Source organism: Salminus brasiliensis, chromosome 12 (genome assembly GCF_030463535.1).
Source record: "Salminus brasiliensis chromosome 12, fSalBra1.hap2, whole genome shotgun sequence".
Classification (NCBI taxonomy): Eukaryota; Metazoa; Chordata; class Actinopteri; order Characiformes; family Bryconidae; genus Salminus; species Salminus brasiliensis.
The window spans coordinates 5,502,364-5,523,260 of record NC_132889.1 but is presented as its reverse complement, the minus strand read 5'-3'; the positions used below and the strand labels follow the sequence as shown (position 1 = coordinate 5,523,260).

The 20,897-nt window shown below is 42.6% G+C and overlaps 1 protein-coding gene across 4 annotated transcripts in view; it reads right to left on the bottom strand.

The window, feature by feature from the left end:
* septin12 (septin 12) overlaps positions 1-20,897 on the bottom strand; it is a 113,364-nt gene that overhangs the window by 17,032 nt on the left and 75,435 nt on the right. For all 4 annotated transcript variants that reach the window (XM_072693314.1, XM_072693316.1, XM_072693317.1 and 1 more), the window contains one exon: positions 4,801-4,929. In XM_072693314.1, the coding sequence (XP_072549415.1) occupies positions 4,801-4,929 (129 nt within the window). The remainder of the gene's footprint in view (positions 1-4,800; positions 4,930-20,897) is intronic.

Here is a 20,897-nt window from a genome sequence, read left to right as displayed (position 1 = left end):
CATGCTGGTCAACCAGCTTGGTAACAGCGGTTGATTAGCTTGGTGAAGTTGGTCATGTTGGTCATGCTGTCCGATCAGTTTGGTCAGGCTAATTGTGCTAGTCAGCCAGCTTGGTAATAATGGTTGATTAGATTGGTGAAGTTGGTCATGTTGGTCATGCTTATCATGCTGGTCAACCAGCTTGGTAATAGTGGTTGATTAGCCTGGTGAAGTTGTTCATGCTAATCAGGCTGGTCAACCAGCTTGGTAACAGCGGTTGATTAGCTTGGTGAAGTTGGTCAGGTTGGTCATGCTGGATGGCTAGCTTGACCATGCTGGTAGATCAGCTAAACCTTTTAATTCAAACAAAAACACACCCTATGCTGGTCAAAAGCTAAGCCAGTCAACCATCTGGCATATCAACCACCCCTAGCCTTAGCCTGGCTTATTCTGTCTGCACCACCGTGTACCTAAACACACTGAACAGAGGGTCCTATTGAATCTACTCAGTACTGTGTAATATTTAGTCCCTTGTCAGTACGTCGATGGTCTGATATGAAGATAGCTGTGCACGACTGCTAATTGTTCTAAAAGCTCAAACACACATGCATAAGTGCACGTACCTATGCACACACAATGGTGCCTTTTAAAGGGCACTGTGAGGGGGCTGCACCATCTGCCCTCCACACCTTTTTCAAACCGAGCATGGTGGTGCCTTCAGAAGCAAAACAGAGATTCACAGCCCTCTCTTGGTTCATCGTATGCGGGATCTTAGATAACACGTGCCGCTCTGTGCATATATATACAACCTTACCGCACAGTCCTATATCACAACTCATACAGACGCTATCTCCTGCTAATCTTTTCCCAGGATATTGCTGTCCAGTTAGCATTGCATGCTAACTCTCTCCAAGATCAATGGGAGCTGCTGCTTTTCTAACAGCACTCGGCATTGTTTTGCTATTTAAACTGTAGCTCCCGTCCAAACTCGTTTGAACTGATGAACTAACATTACACTCCTTCCTCCTGAAAGTAAAACAAGCCTTCCTTTAGGTCTTGATCTCTCCGCTCAGGAGTCTGTGGTGTGGCTCCTACTCTAGGCTGTTATTAGAAGTTACGAGACATCAAAAAAGCTGAAGGAACCAAAGCCATCACTGTCTCAGGAACTGGAGAATCAAACAAACCCCGCCTTGAATCCAAAATAACATAAGCCGACCCATTTCCTGAGGATGAACTTTCCAAACACGAGACTGACACACACCTCAGCATGTCTGCAGACCACCACTGAGCTTCTTTTAGGGCCATCAACTTAACGTTCCTGAATAATGTGTTTATTTCTTTTCATTTATTTACTTTTTTGCATTTTTTACACAACATTATATGTATGTTTGTATGTAAATAACCTCAATTAGACGTTTACTATAACCGTCTACCAATCTCTGACATCGATTGGGAGAACGTCTTTTTCCTTCTCCTCCATGCAGAATTCTTTCAGCTGTGGGATGTTTAAGTGGTTCCTTGTATACAAATTACCCCTAGCATCTCAATAGGATTATGTAAATATAGCTTTGGCATCTTTTTTTGCCATTTACTGGCATGGTTGGGGTCATTGTCATGTTGCATGGTCCACCTCCACTTCAACTTCAGCTTCGGACAGATGGTCTCAAATTTTTCTAACAAAACATGTTTGTATTATAGAACACTTGAGAAACATAAGTGCACCAATCAGTTATAGCATTAGCGCCATCTGCCTAATAGGTAGGTTTACCTTGTCGTTTAAGGCATTTCTCTGAAAGCGTCCTGTGGTATCTGGCACCAAGACGTTAGCAGCAGATCCTTTAAGTTCTGTAAGATGTGAGGTGGGGTGTTTAGAGTCTAAGTTGCTCATGAACCCATCACTAGTTCACTGGTTGTCTTTTTTTGGACCACGTGGTCCATACCAGAAAGTCCCAACAACACCTGCCTGATGTTTTGGACATGTTCTGACCTAATTGTCTAGTCATCACAATTTGATTGATAGTTGTTATAGTTTCATACTAAATTGTTAGCTGGTCTACTATTCATGCTAATTCATGCGATTCAAGCTTATATTTAGTGTTTGAAAGCTTTGGCATTTTTAAGCAAGCTTAGCCACAATACAAAGCAAAGGCCTTTAGGGCAATTACCGGCTGATTTCAGTTCATTTGCGCTATCACCAAAAATTCAGAACCAGAAATACTAGCCAAGGTGATCCAGATTGTATTTCCACGGGCCGTGTATCAGCTACATTAAGCCTGATATTTCTCCAATCCTTTTATTTTAGCCACTTTATTCAGGCTTTGTTCCCAGCCGTGAGTCAGACTGAATTTTAAGATATTAAACAGGCTATAAAACTGTCAGTTAAATAATTCAGTCCAGAAAATCACATGATGTAAACGGTTTCTAAAAGCACAGTGATTTTACTTCAGTATTAATAAACTATAAATTATTCATGAGTTTATTTTGAACAGTCCAGTTCTTCGTGTATCTGTTTGGTGAGAAGGCAAGAGGAACGATGGTGTAATGCTTGAGTGGCTGCTTCGTCCAATCTGCTCTGTTCACCTGGTATCAAGTCAGTCAGATCAATGTTGGCCTCGGATGGAACGAGAGGCATCCGCTGACCCAGGAGATGAAAAATGACCTCTCTCTCTACCGCTCCTTCCCTCTCTGACTCGGATCTCTTAATGATAGCTGTGGTCAGATCTCTCCCAGACTGAAGACTGGATGATTGATCTTTCTTAATCCGTTCCCCTTGCGGGCATCTTAATTCTTCTTCCTTCTTACTTACTCACACACTCAAACACACACACTCAAACACACACACACAGCATCCCAGTGGTCTGGCTAAGCTCCAGTTCAAACCACAAAACATTAAATTCTACCGCTAGCTTTTTTTTTACTCGAGTCCCGTACTCCTGTTCCCATCAAGGAGTCATTCACAATCGATGCTAATCCACAGGGCTGCCCATAAAGACATGGTGGTTAAAGTGGGGTCTGGGGACACCTATGGGTTTGTGACATATAGTCAAGAGGTCTGCAATTTTCTTTCTCAGGCAACATAAAATTTCGCGTCACAATTTTCACTCAGCAAATCGACTACAATCAACCACAGGACTGTGACGATTACATCAAGCTTTGCTTTAGCGAGACACCAAGAGGCTGTACAGCTCTGATTGTGATAAGCCAAGCCAATCATCAGCGGAGAAGACCTCCAATATGATTGCTATGTGTCACAGTTTCATACTAAGGTGTTAGCTGGTCTACTATTCATGCTAATTCATGCGATTCAAGCTTATATTTAGTATTTGAAAGCTTTGGCATTTTTTAAGCAAGCTTAACCACAATACAAAGCAAAGGCCTTTAGGACAATTAATGGCTGATTTCAGTTCATTTGCACTATCACCAATAATTTGGAACCAGAAATACTAGGGAAGGTGATTCAGATTTTATTTCCATGGGTCGTGTATCAGCTACATTAAGCCTGATATTTCTCCAATCCTTTTATACAATATACAATTTATACAATCAACCACAGGACTGTGACGATTACATCAAGCTTGGCTTTAGCGAGACACAGAGAGGCTGTACAGCTCTGATTGCGAAAAGCCAAGCCAATCATCAGTGGAGAAGACCTCCAAGATCTTGTATTTTTCAAAAAATTTAAACAGCTGACTGGATTGTATTCATAAATGCTAAAAAAAAGTGCATTTCTTACTTATGCAATTGCCAGGTTGATGCTAGGCTGTTGCAAGGTGGTCTCTATGGTATTGCTCGGCAGTCTAACATCTTAACCGCTGTATTTTGAACACAGGAATAATGATTGAAGAACTGCTGCTTTAAGAGACCAATGGGTAAAGCTTTCAGGCACCACGCCACCAGAGGGGGCCCAAGAGACAAATCTGCATTTTACAAGCAAGATTTCATATTTCTGACAATAAATATTTAATATAACTTTAATCTTTAATCATTTCATAGTCATTTAATTTGAGATGTGATGCTAGAGTTGTTTAAAAATATGTGACATATAAAAAGTCCCATACTGGAATAAAGAGCCAGTCAACTTGTTCTTTTCTTAATCCGGCTGTTAATGTGCCCACAGTGGCCAAATTGGCCGATTAACGGTCTTGCTTTCTAGCTGTCAATGCTCAGTGGCTCCCAACTGACACTGCTACTTATTTACTAAACATGCATCAGGTCAGCTCCAATAATTGTATGTAGATATCATGTCCCTTTTTGAGCCAAACACCACAAACTATAGCGTTTAATTTTTGTCAGTGATTGCAAATCTGTATTTGAAATGTTAGCCTAGTTTTTAGCTTTTGGGTTTATTGGACTCTCCCCAATGCCAAAGACGAGACTATCTGGCTAGTCAGTAGATATCACAGTTGGTGGAGCTCACTTATTGAATGTATACATGAAGACTATCGCCAAAAACAGTGAGCTACAATTATGGTTTGTTCAAAACCTTAAAAAAGCCTTCATCTGGACCCACTCTAAACCAGAGTGCCTCAGAAGAAAGGAAAGTAGAAAGGAGAAGGAGTGTCTTGGCTCTCAAATCCAAACAGAAAAACCCCTTTAAAGTCAAGCGAAGTGTTGTTTGTGTCTACGTAGCCAAAGGGGCGCTAGTGGCTAGTCGAGATACAAACAGTAGCTAGCAAGGCAACCAGAACTAGGGAGGAACATGCTTATCTGTACCCTGGCCTTGGCCCAAAATGTCTCTTGTATTTATTGAGAAGGGTAGGTCTTAAAAGTGTCTCTGTTTGTGTGTGTGTGTGTATGTGTGTGTTTTCCTCGAGGACTCACTGTGGCTGACTGATTGGAGGTGGACGGTCTTGGAGATGTTCTCCTCGTAATTTGGAGTGCAGGACTTGCGGCTGACCTTGGATTTGAACAGCGTGTTCACCAGCGTGGACTTGCCCAGGCCACTCTGACCTGCCGAAGGAGACACAGAACAGCCTTAGATTCAGAATCAGGTTAACTCGCCGACATGTCATGCAAACAGAACTTGTCTTGGCATGATGCCATGATGCTACTCATTATTCGGAGGGCCGCAATAAACACTGACAGTCAGAAGGTCCATATGTACACCATACACTGTAGTTTAGCTGCTGTGTTAGATGAGTTTGAAGCACCTATCCCTTCTGGTTTTGGGTGGAGAATCAGAGAGTGGACTCACCTGACGCTTGGGAGGAAGCTTCTCCTCCTCCCAGTCTAACATCCTATTCATTTCCCATCTCCAGGGAAGCACCCAGCTTCCAGGTCCCATGTCTCTTGAGTTCTAGGTTCACTTATAAAAGAGGAAGTCTGACCTTCAAACTCAAAGCAGAAGCTGCCTGAACTCCAGCCCAGAGTTATCTCAGAGTTTCCTTCCTCTTACAGTCTCCTCGGACACTAGCTGTACCGATGCCATGATCCGAACCAGCAAACCAACAAATGCGAGATGCCACACCGCTCATCTTGTGATGGAGCAGGTTGAGGAGTGAGGACGTTCAGGTGATGTCATGGACAACACACTCACCGGAGAGCTTGAGGCACAGTTATAAATGCAGCCAGTTGCCAGAATATCCTGTTGGCCAGTACGTTTATCGATACGTTGTTTGGACAAAAGTATTGGGACACCTGCTCATTGATTGTTTCTTCCAAAGTATAGGGTATTAAAATAGTTTATCCTGCTTTTATTGGAGTAACTGTCTCTACTGTCCAGGGAAGAAGGCTTTCTACTACATTCTGGAGCATTGCTGTGAGGATTTGATTGCATTCAGGATGTTGCCAGGACAATCACCACCCTGCCTCATCCCCTCAATTACTTAATATCACCCATCTTTCCAGAGAACACAACAGTTCCACTGCTCCACAGCTCAATGCTGGGGGGCTTTATACACCTCTACTACCCCACACCTGGCATTAGGGATGATGCCAATGGGCTCCAGAGAGTCTTATTCTATTGGCAGTACTCCTCTACAGGGACTAGACAAGCTATGTATGCACAGTTGTAAATCTGTGTCAGCAGTGGGTGCAACCTAAAGTAGCAGAATGCCTTCATTAGAAGGGGTGTCCACAAACATTTGGACAATTGGACACAGTTAGAAGAACACAGGCTTGGTTCCTGACGTCTCTGTGGATTCGCTCCTCGCACCTGATTTACTTTAAGGAAGGATCTGATTAGAGAAGCCAGGCCTTGGACGAGAATTGGAATTGTTGGGTTTCCTCCAAGAAGAGCTTTGGAAATGCCTCGCAATCACAACGTGTAGTTTATTTACAGTCCAGATCAACAGCTCTTACATGTTGTTTTCTCCGATTTCAAAGGCTTTTGCTCAGCACTATGCGGAGGTGACCTTAGCGTCAGTCTGCAAGTGAAGGAACGCAGTGATAGCCCTGAACACATTCATTTACAGGGCGCCCTTTACGTTCCTCACTATTGCAGACGAAGGGAAGTGTGGGAGTTTATTGAGACTCTCAGTAATAACTAAATCACCAGCTTTCTTCCTTCTCACGGATACAGTGGCACCGATAAAATGGAGGTCAGCCGGGTGTGTAATGAAGACACGGCGATGCAGAGCAGGCCCGCAATCAGTGAGCCCCGTCCACGTCGCGAATCGACAGCGCCGTCACACGGGCCGGGTCAAGTCCAGGCGAAAAGCCTGAGAGTCTTATCTGTTGGATGGCCAAACACATGGCGCAAAGCCACCGGGAGCGGCGAGTCTTAATGACTCTCTCACGCCAGCGCTCACGGGCCTAGCGGGGAAGCTATTACTGCCGAGGGATTCTTATCAAGGCCCTCTCATTCACTCCAGTAGTGCTCTGTAGTGTATCTGTACCACCTCCTCAGCCACAAAGGAGTGGGACTGCATTAACCCTGCTGGGTCTCTCGTGGCCATGCTGCCCTGAAACACCTCTGCTTGCATTTGGTTTAATTGTTACTGACCTGTAGCTCGCCGCAACATGTCGAGAAATCCTGTGGATTTCTGTGTGCAGATGCTAATCTCTCAGCTACTGTTATTGTTGTGTCCACAGACTTTATTGGAGTCATTGGATTCAATACCACATGGTGGGCAGGTCTCGAACCTGCACATTTTTTCACACAGCAAAACAATAAGCAATGAGACGTGCTTGGAAAATGTGTATCATGCTATAATGCTAATGTTAGCATTTTCAGTTTTAGCATTCAATGCTATAAAACCCTGCTAAGATTACCAGCAAACGCTGCATTCAGGATGCTCGGAAGCACTGGAAGTTGTTACGACCACCATTGGCAACACCTGTGTTGTGCAACTAGCATCAGACTACCATAAACCAGTTAAGACTAGCATGGAATTCATGAGGTACTGCCAATAGAATAGGACTCTCTGGAGCAAGGTACCTTGAAAGGACTAAAGCCTCCCCAGCATTGAGCTGTGTTATCTGGAATGATGGTCGTGCTCCATACAATACTTTTAGGATGAATTGGGGAGTTGGGGATGAGGTGGGGTGGTCATCATCCAACATCCTATATCCTGACCTCACTAACACTAACTCTTGTTGCTGAATGCAATCAAATCGTCAACAGCAATCCTAAAACATCTAGTAGAAAGCCTTCTTCCCTGGGCAGTAAAGATAACTACTCCAACAAAAGTAGGATTAACTATTTTGATTACCCTTGATTTTAAAAGGAACAGTGAATGAGCAGGTGTCCCAATACTTTTGTCCATACAATGTATGTACTGAATAGCACTAAAGTTCTCTGTTCTCTGCCTGGTAAAATGGTTCTTTCCATACAAGCAACACCTTGGAGTAATAAGGGTTCTAAAAGGGAATTATTGTTGTGAGTCCAAAAACCCTATCTAGAACCATTTATTTCTGCAAATATACATAAGAATATTGAGTATTCAAGCATGACTTCAGACACGAATCAAGCAATTTAATAATTACGTTATTAACAAAGAATGTCGGGTCAAACATGTTTGGGCCGGATCCTGCTCTCCTCTGAGGTCTCCAGGGGCCACCACTCAGCTCTTGACCCGCGATAAAGCCTGGGCCGATTTACTGGTGTGCTAAACGCTCCAGTCGCTCTGTTAGCCGGCATACGGAAGCCGGCGCGCCCCGGGGAGCCGTAAGCAGACAAAATGGTTTGACAGAGACAGATGACGGAGTCGGGACGAGCTGACTCCCTCCATCATCGGCCACCCCAGCAAGGATTTATGCCGCTGACTCGCGCCACGGGAGGCTGCCTACATCAAATTTATGAGGAGAAGAGTAGAGAGGAGAGGAGCAGGGGGACTTCTGAGTACTCTGGACGCCTTCATGCAGGATTTAACAGCTCAAACAGGAAGCTGACAACAACAGGTCTCACCCAGCACTGGCCTGACTCACTCACTGTACCTGTTCTAGCAGCGTCACAAAGACATGAGCCAGATCCTGGTCACTGTGATACTGACTGATTGCTTTTACTGACACTGATCATAACCGTCTTCTTATTTCTATTGGTCCATTAATCATGAAAGTGACACAATGTAAAGAATAACTGGGGACAGAGCTCAGGGTCAGCATTGCAACAGGGTCATTCCTTGCTCAAGGGCCCAACAGAGGCAGTTTAGCAGATGCGGGTATTGAACTCACAACCTTGTGATCAATAACCCAGTGTTGTAACTGCTGCCTTAAAAAGTACTTTGCATATCCCAGCTTGAAAAGATAAGTTCAGAACACAGGGTCAGCCATGCAACAGGGGCATTTCTTGCTCAAGGGCCCAACAGTGACAGTTTAGTTGATACGGGTATTGAACTCACAACGTTGTGATCAATAACCCAATGTTCTAACCACTGACTCACCACTTCCCAAAAAAGGTACTTTGTAGCTTGTAAAGCAAAGGTCACAGCACAGGGTCATGCCTTGCTCAAGGGCCCAACAGAGGCAATTTAGCAGATGCGGGTATTGAACTCACAACCTTGTAATCAATAACCCAGTTTTGTAACTGCTGCCCTAAAAAAGGACTTTGCATACCCCAGCTTGGAAAGCTAAGATCAGAACACAGGGTCAGCCATGCAACAGGGGCATTTCTTGCTCAAGGGCCAGACAGTGACAGTTTAGTTGATACGGGTATTAAACACACAACGTTGTGATCAATAACCTAATGTTCTAATCACTGACTCAACAAAAGGTACTTTGTAGCTTGTAAAGCGGAGGTCACAGCACAGGATCAGTTATGCTGAGCAAAGCAGGGTCATGCCTTGCTCAAGGGCCCAACAGAAGCAGTTTAGCGGATGTGGGTATTGAACTCATAACCTTGTGATGAATAAATCAGTGTTCTTACTGCTGACCCACCACTCCCCAAAAAGGTTCTTTAATAGTTCCCGACTTGAAAAGCTGGGGTCACAGCACAGGTTCACTAATGCTGAGCAAAGCAGGGTCATGCCTTGCTCAAGGGCCCAACAGAAGCAGTTTAGCTGAAGAGGGTATTGAACTCACAACCTGGTGATCAATAACTCAGTGTTGTAATCACTGCCCAACAGCACATATCCCAGCTTGAAATCAGACAGAGAGGTTTAGGGCCTTGCTCAAGAGCCCAATAGTTGAAGCTTAGTTGGCCCGGATATGGAACCCACAGCCCTGTGATCAATAACCCAGCCCTCTAACCACTGAGCCACCACTGACCCCACACATCTCTGTGTATGCCGGATGTGTATAAGGACGTCTCTAAAATAGGCCCTGCATGCATCAGTAGATGCAGGTGTGTGTCGGCTCACGCTGGATGAAAGGAGGGTACGAACCAGTCACTGTCTAGGTGATTCGGTTTGAGTCACATGCTGACAGAGCCTCTCTCCCGGCAGCCGTGTTGCAAGAGCCAGTCATTTACTCATAGCGCATGAAAAGGTCGCGAAAGGTCATTCGTAAATTCACAGGAGTTTGTCCGCACACGTTTAACTCCGATTGATTTCTGCGGCACCTTGAAGACCTTCAAAGAGGAATTACCGCTTCCCTGTACTGTTCCTGGAGTTTACAAAGCAGCTTCTCAGGTGTGGCATCTGTAGATCTGTCAAGATATGCTAAAATCTTATGTGGGTCACTTTGCTGATGGCCAGCATTCATAGGGCTACACACCACAAACTATGCCCATGTGTGACAACTGAAATGAAGCTGTGTAGACATTCCTAAAGGCCTATTCCAACGTCTTGTTCCAATCGACAAAGGCAACCTTTATGACAACCGACGGTTGTTGCTACAGGCCTTTCTAAATGTTTATATAGGTTTAAGTCAGTTGTCATAAAAAAAAATGTGAGGCTTCTGTTTAATTGACCTTGACTTATGAAGGACTTTATTTAAAGTAGTAAACATCATTCATTCAAACTCATAACCACACCCATTTTTTTTTTAAATTCCTGTATTGTTAGAATTGATGACAATGGTGGTGAATAGAACCAGACGTCCGAAAAGTTTAATGCCTCTAAAAAACTACTTCATTAATCGATACTAAATTAAATGTTATCAGGTACCTTGCCTGAAGCTTCAGACATTGTTTTGTGATCATTTAAAAAATCTGTTTTTATGTTTTGGCTTGGTATTTGACATTCATGGTGGAGGGGTACATGCAGGGCATTCTAAGGCAAAACAGCCCCCAAAGAAAACCTCTTATTTTCAGATTTAGCACTACTTTACCATCATCAAAATCACATTCAGAGGTTCACTGGTGCTTTTCCGGGTAAATCGAGCAACTATATTTGTGTTGTAGTCATGTCGCGACCCCTGGTTCCATTTACCACCGCTCGGCAGAAACCTAAAATGCTAAGTTTCTCTACAACGAAGCACTTCACACCAAATTTACTTTGAATGACTGTTTACATCCCAGCCACTGAATGATGCAGCAATTTTGAGAGATCAGTGGACTTCCCCTTTAAGTAAAGCAGTGTTGTTACTATTGTTATTATGACTGTTATGTGCAGTTTACCCAAATGCATAACGCTGAGGATTCGAGGCTATATTTCATACACCATGGCAGACCCTTCGGCATCAGGCAGCGCCTGTGGTGCAGTAATAACTTCCACATGGCACACAGTACCCAGCGATCAGGCTGAGGGATTGTGGGAAAGCGGAGGAGACACGGTGGTTTGAGGCCTAGGGCTATACGAAGGTCCTGCCCTCTACTGTGGAGAGCAATCTACAGAGACCCTCTGTCTGAGGTATTGGAGTTTAGTGTGTGTGTGTGTGTGTGTGTGTGTGTGTGTGTGTGTGTGTGCACGTCTCGGATAAGAGGGCAGGAAAGTAGAAAATAAGAACAGGGCAAGATCTCTTCCTGTAGAAAACACAGCCTTTCCTCATTTCCCCTAGTGTCCCTATCACACCCCGCCCCCTCACACACACACACACACACACATACAGAGCTCATCCTGTGTGTGTGCATGCATGTGTGCATGTGTGTGTGTGTGCAACTGCATGGGTGTGCGTCCTTTGTTTTATCACAATTCCTCCTCATCCTGAAGCTTGTCAAAGCCTCTCTTCAGACGCCATTTAACACTTAAGACCCCTCCTTGTCTCCTTTAGACCCCCCACAGTCTGTTGCTCCACAGGGGAGGTGCAGCATCGAGCACTGAACACATCGCGGAAACAGATCGAGGAGAACGGCGCTGTTTCCCCACAACAGGAATAAAGCCTACAATTGTTGGGGTTATGAATTAAGGCTGGATCGATTTATCGGCTGGACGATAATAGCAGCCAATAATAATGTCCCACACTCGCTGAGTTGTAGGATAATGCTGGGCTCATGACACCGCCGATGGAAAGTAACGGGGCAACCAACACAGCAGATGCCAGTGCCGGCCAGCACTGCACTGCAGTGATGTGGGGAGAAGGTGCGATCTACCCAAATGTGTCCCAACTTCCGATGGCTATGATGTATTTTTGGCCTAACCATATACAGTGTCATGCCGAAATCTGGGCCGTAAAATATACAGGACTGGAATTTTACAATAATGGGAACTGAAAAACCAAAACCTCTCCGGGAAAACTTTACTATAAAAAGTTAGCAAGGCTAACAACAAACGTAAGGTAGTTAACTAGCAACTAGCTGACATCTGTTGATGCCATTTTATTATTTTAAGTGAAAGTACGTTTGTTTTTAGCTATTCTAGCGTTTTAGGGTAAGGTGTTCGTTGAGGGAAGTGTGACCTTTTCTTGTATTTCTACCATGTCTTCCTTTAAGGATCACCTTCCCATAAAACGCTAGCAATTTGTTTACATTTGTTGATAGCCATGCTAGCATTTTAGGCTGAAGTGTTCTCTGAGGGAAGTCATGAAAGAAAAAGACACATTTCCCTCAGGGAACACCCTACCATCAAACGCTAGCATGGCTAAAAGCAAATGTCTGCAAGGTAACTAGCAACTTGCTTACATTAGTTGATAGCAATGCTAGCATTTTAGGCTGACATGTCCTCTCTATCAGGCAACAAAAAGGCACATTTCCCTCTGAGAACACCTTACCATCACACGCTAGCATGGCTAAAAACAAATAGCTATAGTACACAAGGTAACTAGCAACTTGCTAGCCATGCTAGCATTTTAGGCTGAAGCGTTCTCTCGGTCAGGCAACACCTTACCATCAAAAGCTAGCATGGCTAGAAACAAATGTACACAAGGTAACTAGCAACTTGCTAGCATTTTAGGCTGAAGTGTTCTCTAAGGGAGGTCAACACTAACGTGGCTAAAAACAAATGTATGCACAGTAACTAGCGATTTGCTAGCCATGGTAGTATTTTAGGTTGAAGCGTTCTCTCTGTCAAGCAACAAAAAGACACATTTCCCTCAGGGAACACCTTAACCTACAATGCTAGCATGGCAAAAAACAAATGTATGCACAGTAACTAGCAACTTGCTAGCCATGCCAGCATTTTCTCGGGGAAGGCATGCAAGAAAAAAACACATATCTCTCAGAAAATGCTAAAATGCTAGCAAATTGCTAGTTACCTTACATACATTTGTTTTTAGCCATGCTAGCATTATAAGAAAAGACACATTTCCCTCAGGGAACACCTTAACCTACAATGCTAGCATGGCTAAAAACAAATGTCTGCAAGGTAACTAGCAACTTGCTTACATTAGTTGATAGCAATGCTAGCATTTTAGGCTGACATGTCCTCTCTATCAGGCAACAAAAAGGCACATTTCCCTCTGGGAACACCTTACCATCACACGCTAGCATGGCTAGAAACAAATGTACACAAGGTAACTAGCAACTTGCTAGCCATGCTAGCATTTTAGGCTGAAGCGTTCTCTCGGTCAGGCAACACCTTACCATCAAAAGCTAGCATGGCTAGAAACAAATGTACACAAGGTAACTAGCAACTTGCTAGCATTTTAGGCTGAAGTGTTCTCTAAGGGAGGTCAACACTAACGTGGCTAAAAACAAATGTATGCACGGTAACTAGCAATTTGCTAGCCATGCTAGCATTTACTCGGGGAAGGCATGCAAGAAAAAGACACATTTCCCTCAGAAAATGCTGAAATGCTAGCAAATTGCTAGTTACCTTACATACATTTGTTTTTAGCCATGCTAGCATTATAGGAAAATACACATTTCCCTCAGGGAACACCTTAACCTACAATGCTAGCATGGCTAAAAACAAATGTATACATAGTAACTAGCAACTTGCTAGCCATGCTAGCATTTTCTGAGGGAAGGCATGCAAAGAAAAGACACATTTCCCTCAGAAAATGCTAAAATGCTAGCAAATTGCTAGTTACCTTACATACATTTGTTTTTAGCCATGCTAGCATTATAAGAAAATACACCTTTCCCTCAGGGAACACCTTAACCTACAATGCTAACATGGCTAAAAACAAATGTATGCATAGTAACTAGCAACTTGCTAGCCATGCCAGCATTTTCTCGGGGAAGGCATACAAGAAAAAGACACATTTCCCTCAGAAAATGCTGAAATGCTAGCAAATTGCTAGTTACCTTACATACATTTGTTTTTAGCCATGCTAGCATTATAAGAAAATACACCTTTCCCTCAGGGAACACCTTAACCTACAATGCTAGCATGGCTAAAAACAAATGTATGCATAGTAACTAGCAACTTGCTAGCCATGCTAGCATTTTCTGAGGGAAGGCATGCAAGAAAAAGACACATTTCCCTCAGAAAATGCTGAAATGCTAGCAAATTGCTAGTTACCTTACATACATTTGTTTTTAGCCATGCTAGCATTATAGGAAAATACACATTTCCCTCAGGGAACACCTTAACCTACAATGCTAGCATGGCTAAAAACAAATGTATACATAGTAACTAGCAACTTGCTAGCCATGCTAGCATTTTCTGAGGGAAGGCATGCAAAGAAAAGACACATTTCCCTCAGAAAATGCTAAAATGCTAGCAAATTGCTAGTTACCTTACATACATTTGTTTTTAGCCATGCTAGCATTATAAGAAAATACACCTTTCCCTCAGGGAACACCTTAACCTACAATGCTAGCATGGCTGAAAACGAATGTATGCACAGTAACTAGCAACTTGCTAGCCATGCCAGCATTTTCTCGGGGAAGGCATACAAGAAAAAGACACATTTCCCCTCAGAAAATGCTGAAATGCTAGCATGGCACCTTAAAATGTTACTGTGGCTAGTTAGTTATCTGCTTAATGGTTTCATTTGCATTATGCTAACTACATTATGCTAGCCCCTGCTAACTGAAAGCTAGTGGGGGGCACTGTGCGAGTTCATTACTGCTAAGTGGCAACAAAATGTTGTTGTTTTTAAAGGTTTACCACTGGATTGCACCATCTGCAAGCCATTCGAAGGCACGGACCACTTAGCAAAACCCTTCCTTTGACTAATTAAGGGAAATGCAAGCTAACAACAGCTTGTGAGCCAGAATCTCAGAAATGCTTATTTCACATGCTTGCTCATTTGGCTTGAAATACAATGCCGCCATCACCAAATGATAGCCATTTATTTGATCGCACTGCTTGTATGGACTGTAGTTACTGTTGGATTCGACTTAGCGGAGGGACTAGAAATAGCATATATTAATCACAGAAAGCAGAAGCACCAGTGCAGTCTCTTAGCAACCTTTAAGCATGGCGGTGCTGCATGGCTTTTCACTGTTTTATCAACAGGAATAGAACACACACACACACACACACACACACACACACACACATCTATATTTAAAGATACACACCCAAGTACAGTGCACATACAGTACACATTATTTGTGTACGGATATTATATTACTGATGAACTGGTACAGAAATAATGGGCCAGAAATATGATATGAAATATGGTGCCCTTTTACAGTTTGGGGTACATTTAACATAATAAAGGAACTAAAATAGTGTTTTTTATATTAATTAGTTTTCTATGTACCATTTTAACTAACTTTAATATATATATATATATATATATATATAAAGTTTGAGCTACACTGTTGAAAAGGGTTCTTTAATTTAAAGCTATGGTTCCATAAAGATCCATGACAACTACAAGAACCATGCGGATGCTTAAGTGGTCCTGTGCCTGGTTAGTCTTCCAATCCCTTGGTTTCTTATTCAGTTCAGCTTTTAAACCTAATGCAGAAACTATTTCTAATCACTTGGTTTAGTCTATTTAGTCTATTTTTGGTTCTATTTTAGGGCCTATTTATTTTCTATCCTACTTAATAAAATACATCTTTAAAAGTTTGTAGTTTAATTTAGTATCAGGTAAAAAAACAGACACAATTTAGGCGTGATTGGGTAGCCATATGGGGGCAGCCATGGCCTAAAGGTTACAAAAGTAGGCTTGGGACCGGAATGTTGCTGGTTCCATCCCCTGGGCTGGCAGTAAATGAGATGGGGGGTGGGGGTCTGCCGATTCCTAGGTTTATAATTCAGTCTTTTAATCCTAATGCAGAAACTATTTCCGATCACTTGGTTTAGTCTATTTTGTCTATCTGGAGTCCCACAGGGTTCTATTTTAGGCCCTATTAAACCTGTACAAGGTTACAGAAGTAGGCTTGGGACCGGAATGTTGCTGGTTCCATCCCCTGGACTGGCAGTAAGAGGGATGGGGGTGGAAAGATAGTCTTTTCGCCTTCTTCAACATTCATGGCTCCAAATGATCTTAATCTTAATATTAACAGTCAACCATACCAGATAACACAGTTGATATTTTGATAATTGTAAGGGCAATTTACCATATTATTATAATATTATTATAATATTAAAGGCACACCTTTAATGTGTTGCATTGTCTAGCAGATTTTAATGAGTTAATGGGGACAAAAACAACACGTTACGTAAGCTAGGTTTTGTGTAACGTAACGTTCGAATGACAGATCCGGGCATTTGCGTAAAAGCAGCACTTTCCGAACACATTTCACGCCAGATAAATGAGGCCATGAATGAAGCTGCAGCATAAGCAAGCAGCACTTTGACATGACTCACTGTTTAACCACTGTTTCTAATGAAAGGCAGAGTGAGTCACAAGCCTCACCTGTGTCTAAAGAGAGAGAGAGAGAGAAGGAGGGGAAGAGAAAGAGAGAGAGAGCAAGGGAGTGCAAGAGAGAGTCGATTGCCTTTGATGTGTGTCCAATACAGCAGGCATGGAGTGCACCACCATGCCAACAAGCAGCTAGGCTGTAGCTATCACACTTCACTAGAGCACAGCAGGGCACGTCCTCAGCAGCCAGCAGCTGGATTAGAAGGACCATGCAGTGGGCCAGAGCTGCAGAATGCATCAGCACTACACTCTGCTACAACATGCCCTTAAATCATCTACCTGCCCCAATCTAATAAGCTGCTTTCATGCTGTGGAGGGAATGCAGGTCAGGTATGGTGCCAGAAAGGTCAAATGGATATGCTCTGTCGTATTTTCCAGTACTGGTGTAAAAAAAAACTGATACAATGGTTTTACTTCTTTTTAATGTGCACGTTTCTTTGGGCAAAGGCTCAGCTGTTTATTTTACTTATTATTTTTTCTGACAAGGTCTCAGACCTTGATCAGAAGAAGCCAGGCCTGAAGCATGTCTTCAGTAGTAATAAGGAACTGGCAGCTGCATTAAATGTCAAAGCTTTATACATTTCAGTACTAACACTCATCAAACATGGACGCATGTGAGGAACTGTCAAACGACCTGAAAACGAAAGTAATTGATGCCCACAATAAAGTGGAAGGCTATAACAGGCCATGGGTTTTAAGCCTGTGGTTTCTACAGTGCAGAATGTTATTAAGAAATGCAGTTCAGGGAGCTGAGCTGTGGAGGCCAGGAGCAAGAATACTCTCAGATAGAGCTGCTTATATGCTGGTAAGACCCCAAATCACTACCGTCAAGAACCTGCATTACATTTGGCTGAGGGAGGAAGGTGGTGAACTATTCCACTGTGCAGCGTTGCCTGGAAGAACACAGAGCCTGTTTACACCAGGCATTAATATGCGTTTTTCTACCTAGATAGTATCTGGATCAACTTTGACGTCATTCAATTATTAAATAATAAAATAAATAAATAATGTATATAAAATATACAATTCTACATTCATTTTGTATCTATTATTATATACCAATCACATACATTCTGTAAAATAATTAATTAATTATTTGTTAATGATATTTTTTGTTAAAATGATTAAAGAATTTTTTTTTTTAATTAAAATAAGTTTTAGTTTTAGAGTCACAGTGGTGGTTCTACAGCGCAATGAAACAGTAGATGGTTCTCGCAATAAGGACTATTTTAACCACAAGGGAAAAAAACTGTACTAGATTAACAGTAATTATTGTGTTTACATTTTTTTTTTTTTTTTTTCAACAGGTGTATTTCCACTTGTCTGGCTGAATCAGATCACAGAGATTCCCCTCCGGATGTAGTTGAGAGATCCGATCATAATCTGATTACAATGCATCTTGGTGGTGTTTACACCTGGCTTTTCATGCGGACAAGTGAAATCCGAATGTGATCCGATCCTCAGAAACGCTGTTAATGCCAGGTGTAAATAGGCTCTAAGAACTATTGACGTATTCGGTAGAAGAATGAAGGGTAATCAGAACCTCTCTCTTTAGTAAATCTGCCTTTTTTTGTATTTTTCTATCAAGTAAATAGCTATTTCAGACAAATCTACTGAGGGTAGAGTTTGTATTCCAGTCATTTTGCTGACTCTAGGTGGAAGACTGGGCTCTGTACTCTTTTGAGGGATTTAAGTGCCTTATTTTCACACTAGACGAGCAGCAGAAAGAAAAGCATGAGCAAAACCTGAAAAGGGAGAATGAAAAAAGAGAGAGAGAGTGAGAGAGAGAGTGAGAGAGAGAAAGCTCAGCAATGAACGAGGTGGCCTTGAATGTGCAATGGTGGACCAATCATAAATCCCCCAGTCAGGGAGGCCCACCGAGCCCCGCAGGGCTGCAGGCTGGCCTCGCCTCGCAGGCCACAGACAGCACAACAATACCCTGTGCCATTTAATTAGGTACGGCCCACACTCATCACCCCACCGCCGTGCACCCCGCCTTTCTCCTGCATGCCTCCCTCCGCTCTCCCTGGAAGCCCTGGAGGTTCCCGAGCTCTGATTGGCCTAGCTTGAATAGGGTGGCCAGTTTGAAATGGGCAGGCGTCCAGTAAAATGCCCTGCATCATGGCTGAGAGCTGGGCAGACTGGACAGTGAGAGAGCAGGCCCAGCAGGTAGACTGAGAAAGAAAACTAGGCCTTGCTCAGTATTTTTCTTTTTTTACACAAGTTGGCATGTTCTTAGAATTTCAGAAGTTTTAAGGGAACCGGAGTGGAGAAGTCACGATTAATCGATTAATCGCTTAATCGCTAACTTTCTTAATTGCAGATCCAAATCCAGATACTATTAATCAGTCTAGATGGGTGTTTGCGTCCAATTGTTTCCAGAGCTTTTAATAAGACAGGATATGGGCTTTAGCGATAAACTGATTAATCGCAAAATCTCTGATTAAGTTGTAGCTTCTCAATCAATCAGCAATGTTTACATGGCTTTTTGCATGATGATAATACATATTTGACATTTCTATTCTATTTTACAGTAACAAGCAGATTCATTGTAAACAGATGCATTGAATGCTACATTATGATTTTATTTATTTTTTTAAAATTGGAATTACGAGCTTACTTGCTATTTAGTTAGTATAGAGTCTTTAAAGGGTGCTGTATAATTAAATAGTGTCACTTTTTTAAAGCGATTTTAAATCAGTAATTGTTTGTCTTGATTAATCATCTGAACGATTATTCGGTTCATCAATTTCTTGACTAATCGCAAGATCTTCAATTTTAACTGTGTTTAATTGGTTTAAAATACTTATTTTAGACTCAAATACTAGACAGCTTCTAAAAGCAATCAAATGCTTACTGCAATGTTCCAAAACTAGTGGAAGGCCCTCACCAAAGAGTAGAGAGTTAGCAAATGCAAAACAAGCTCCTCATTCAGGAAGAAACATTAGTCAAGCAGTTGTCCACAAACTTTTGTCCACATTGTGTATCTGACAAAGAAATTTGTCCACACTCAACCGAGGCACGGAAGAAACTCTAATTACAAGCGAATCTGAGCAAGCAGCTGGTCGGAGCATCTGGCAGACGACGACGGCCCATTTCCAGCAAAGCTATAGCAACAACAGGAGCTTTGCTGCTAAATAATAAGGTCGTCAGGTCTAATAACCGCTAATGTTAGTGTCTGAAAAATAGCTGAGATTCAGACTTCTTCACTGAACACACAAACACACACAGAGTGCCACTGTTTCCTGTACACCTGCCCTTGTGTTTCCTCTCTCAAGAGCTTCAGCCTTCCTGCTAGCATGCTAACCGCAAGCAGCCTGGCGCGTGTTTACCTGCCTTTACTTCGATTAAAGGCACACTAATGCACCACACTCTTTCTCATACACATACACACATGCCCACCACACCCCCGCAGGCCTGTGTGGTCCTGCGTGGCTAATTTACTCTTCTGTCTCACTGCAGGCCTCACACCCCGCCCCCAGATCCTCACCGGGGTGTTCACACTTAGCAGGGCCTCGGCTAGAGCTGTGAATTCATGGTGATTCACTTAGACACACTGCTTGCTGGTGATTTGCTATGCCATCATATTCCCCATGATTACATGCATGGCATTATCCTATGCAGAGGTGGTACGATACTGCTTGATTCCGCTATGATAGCGATACCAATACTGATATTGAAATCCTCAGTAAAAATGAGTATCAGCCGATACCAATCCAATATTTTTTAATAAGCTCTAAAACTCTTCTCTTAGGATGAGCATCTATGATTCGACTATAATGCTCAAACTACTCAAGCACTGCACTATCTACCCAACAGGTAGAAATACACCGCTAACAGCATTGTGTAACACACTGTGAGCGTGTACTTTCTCAGGCTTGATTCGTAATGGATGAGATTCATTGTTTTTTTTTTGCCTGATATCTGATCTGATCCATCAGTTTATGCTAATATCGGCCAAAACCAATACCAATTATGGGGTCCAAAGATGCTTGTAAGCTACTTCTTAAAAGTTTGTCATTCAGTTTGTGAAAGGTTTTCGGAAATTTGACCATAAATTTCAGACTTTTTAGTAATTAGTAGTTAAGACTTACCCCACAGGCAGGGTTACCTGTTCCACGTTCTATGTCGTTTGAACCAAATGAGATTTCCAAATGCTAATACATGTATTTTTGACTATAAAGTTAATAAAGCTAATATCATACACCATTACATAAGTACCATCTGCCTAATATTGAGTATTCTCCCTTGTGCTGCCATAACAAAACTATCCACAACAAGATCTCTGAAGGCGTCCTGTGGTATCTGGCACCAAGACAGCAGCAGATCCTTTAAGTCCTTAAGAGTTGTGAGATGGGGCCTCCACTGATCACATCAACAAGCTCTAAGTGCCCAAGACCCTGTCACCAGTTCACCACTTGTCCTTTCTTAAACCACATTTGGTAGGTAATGAC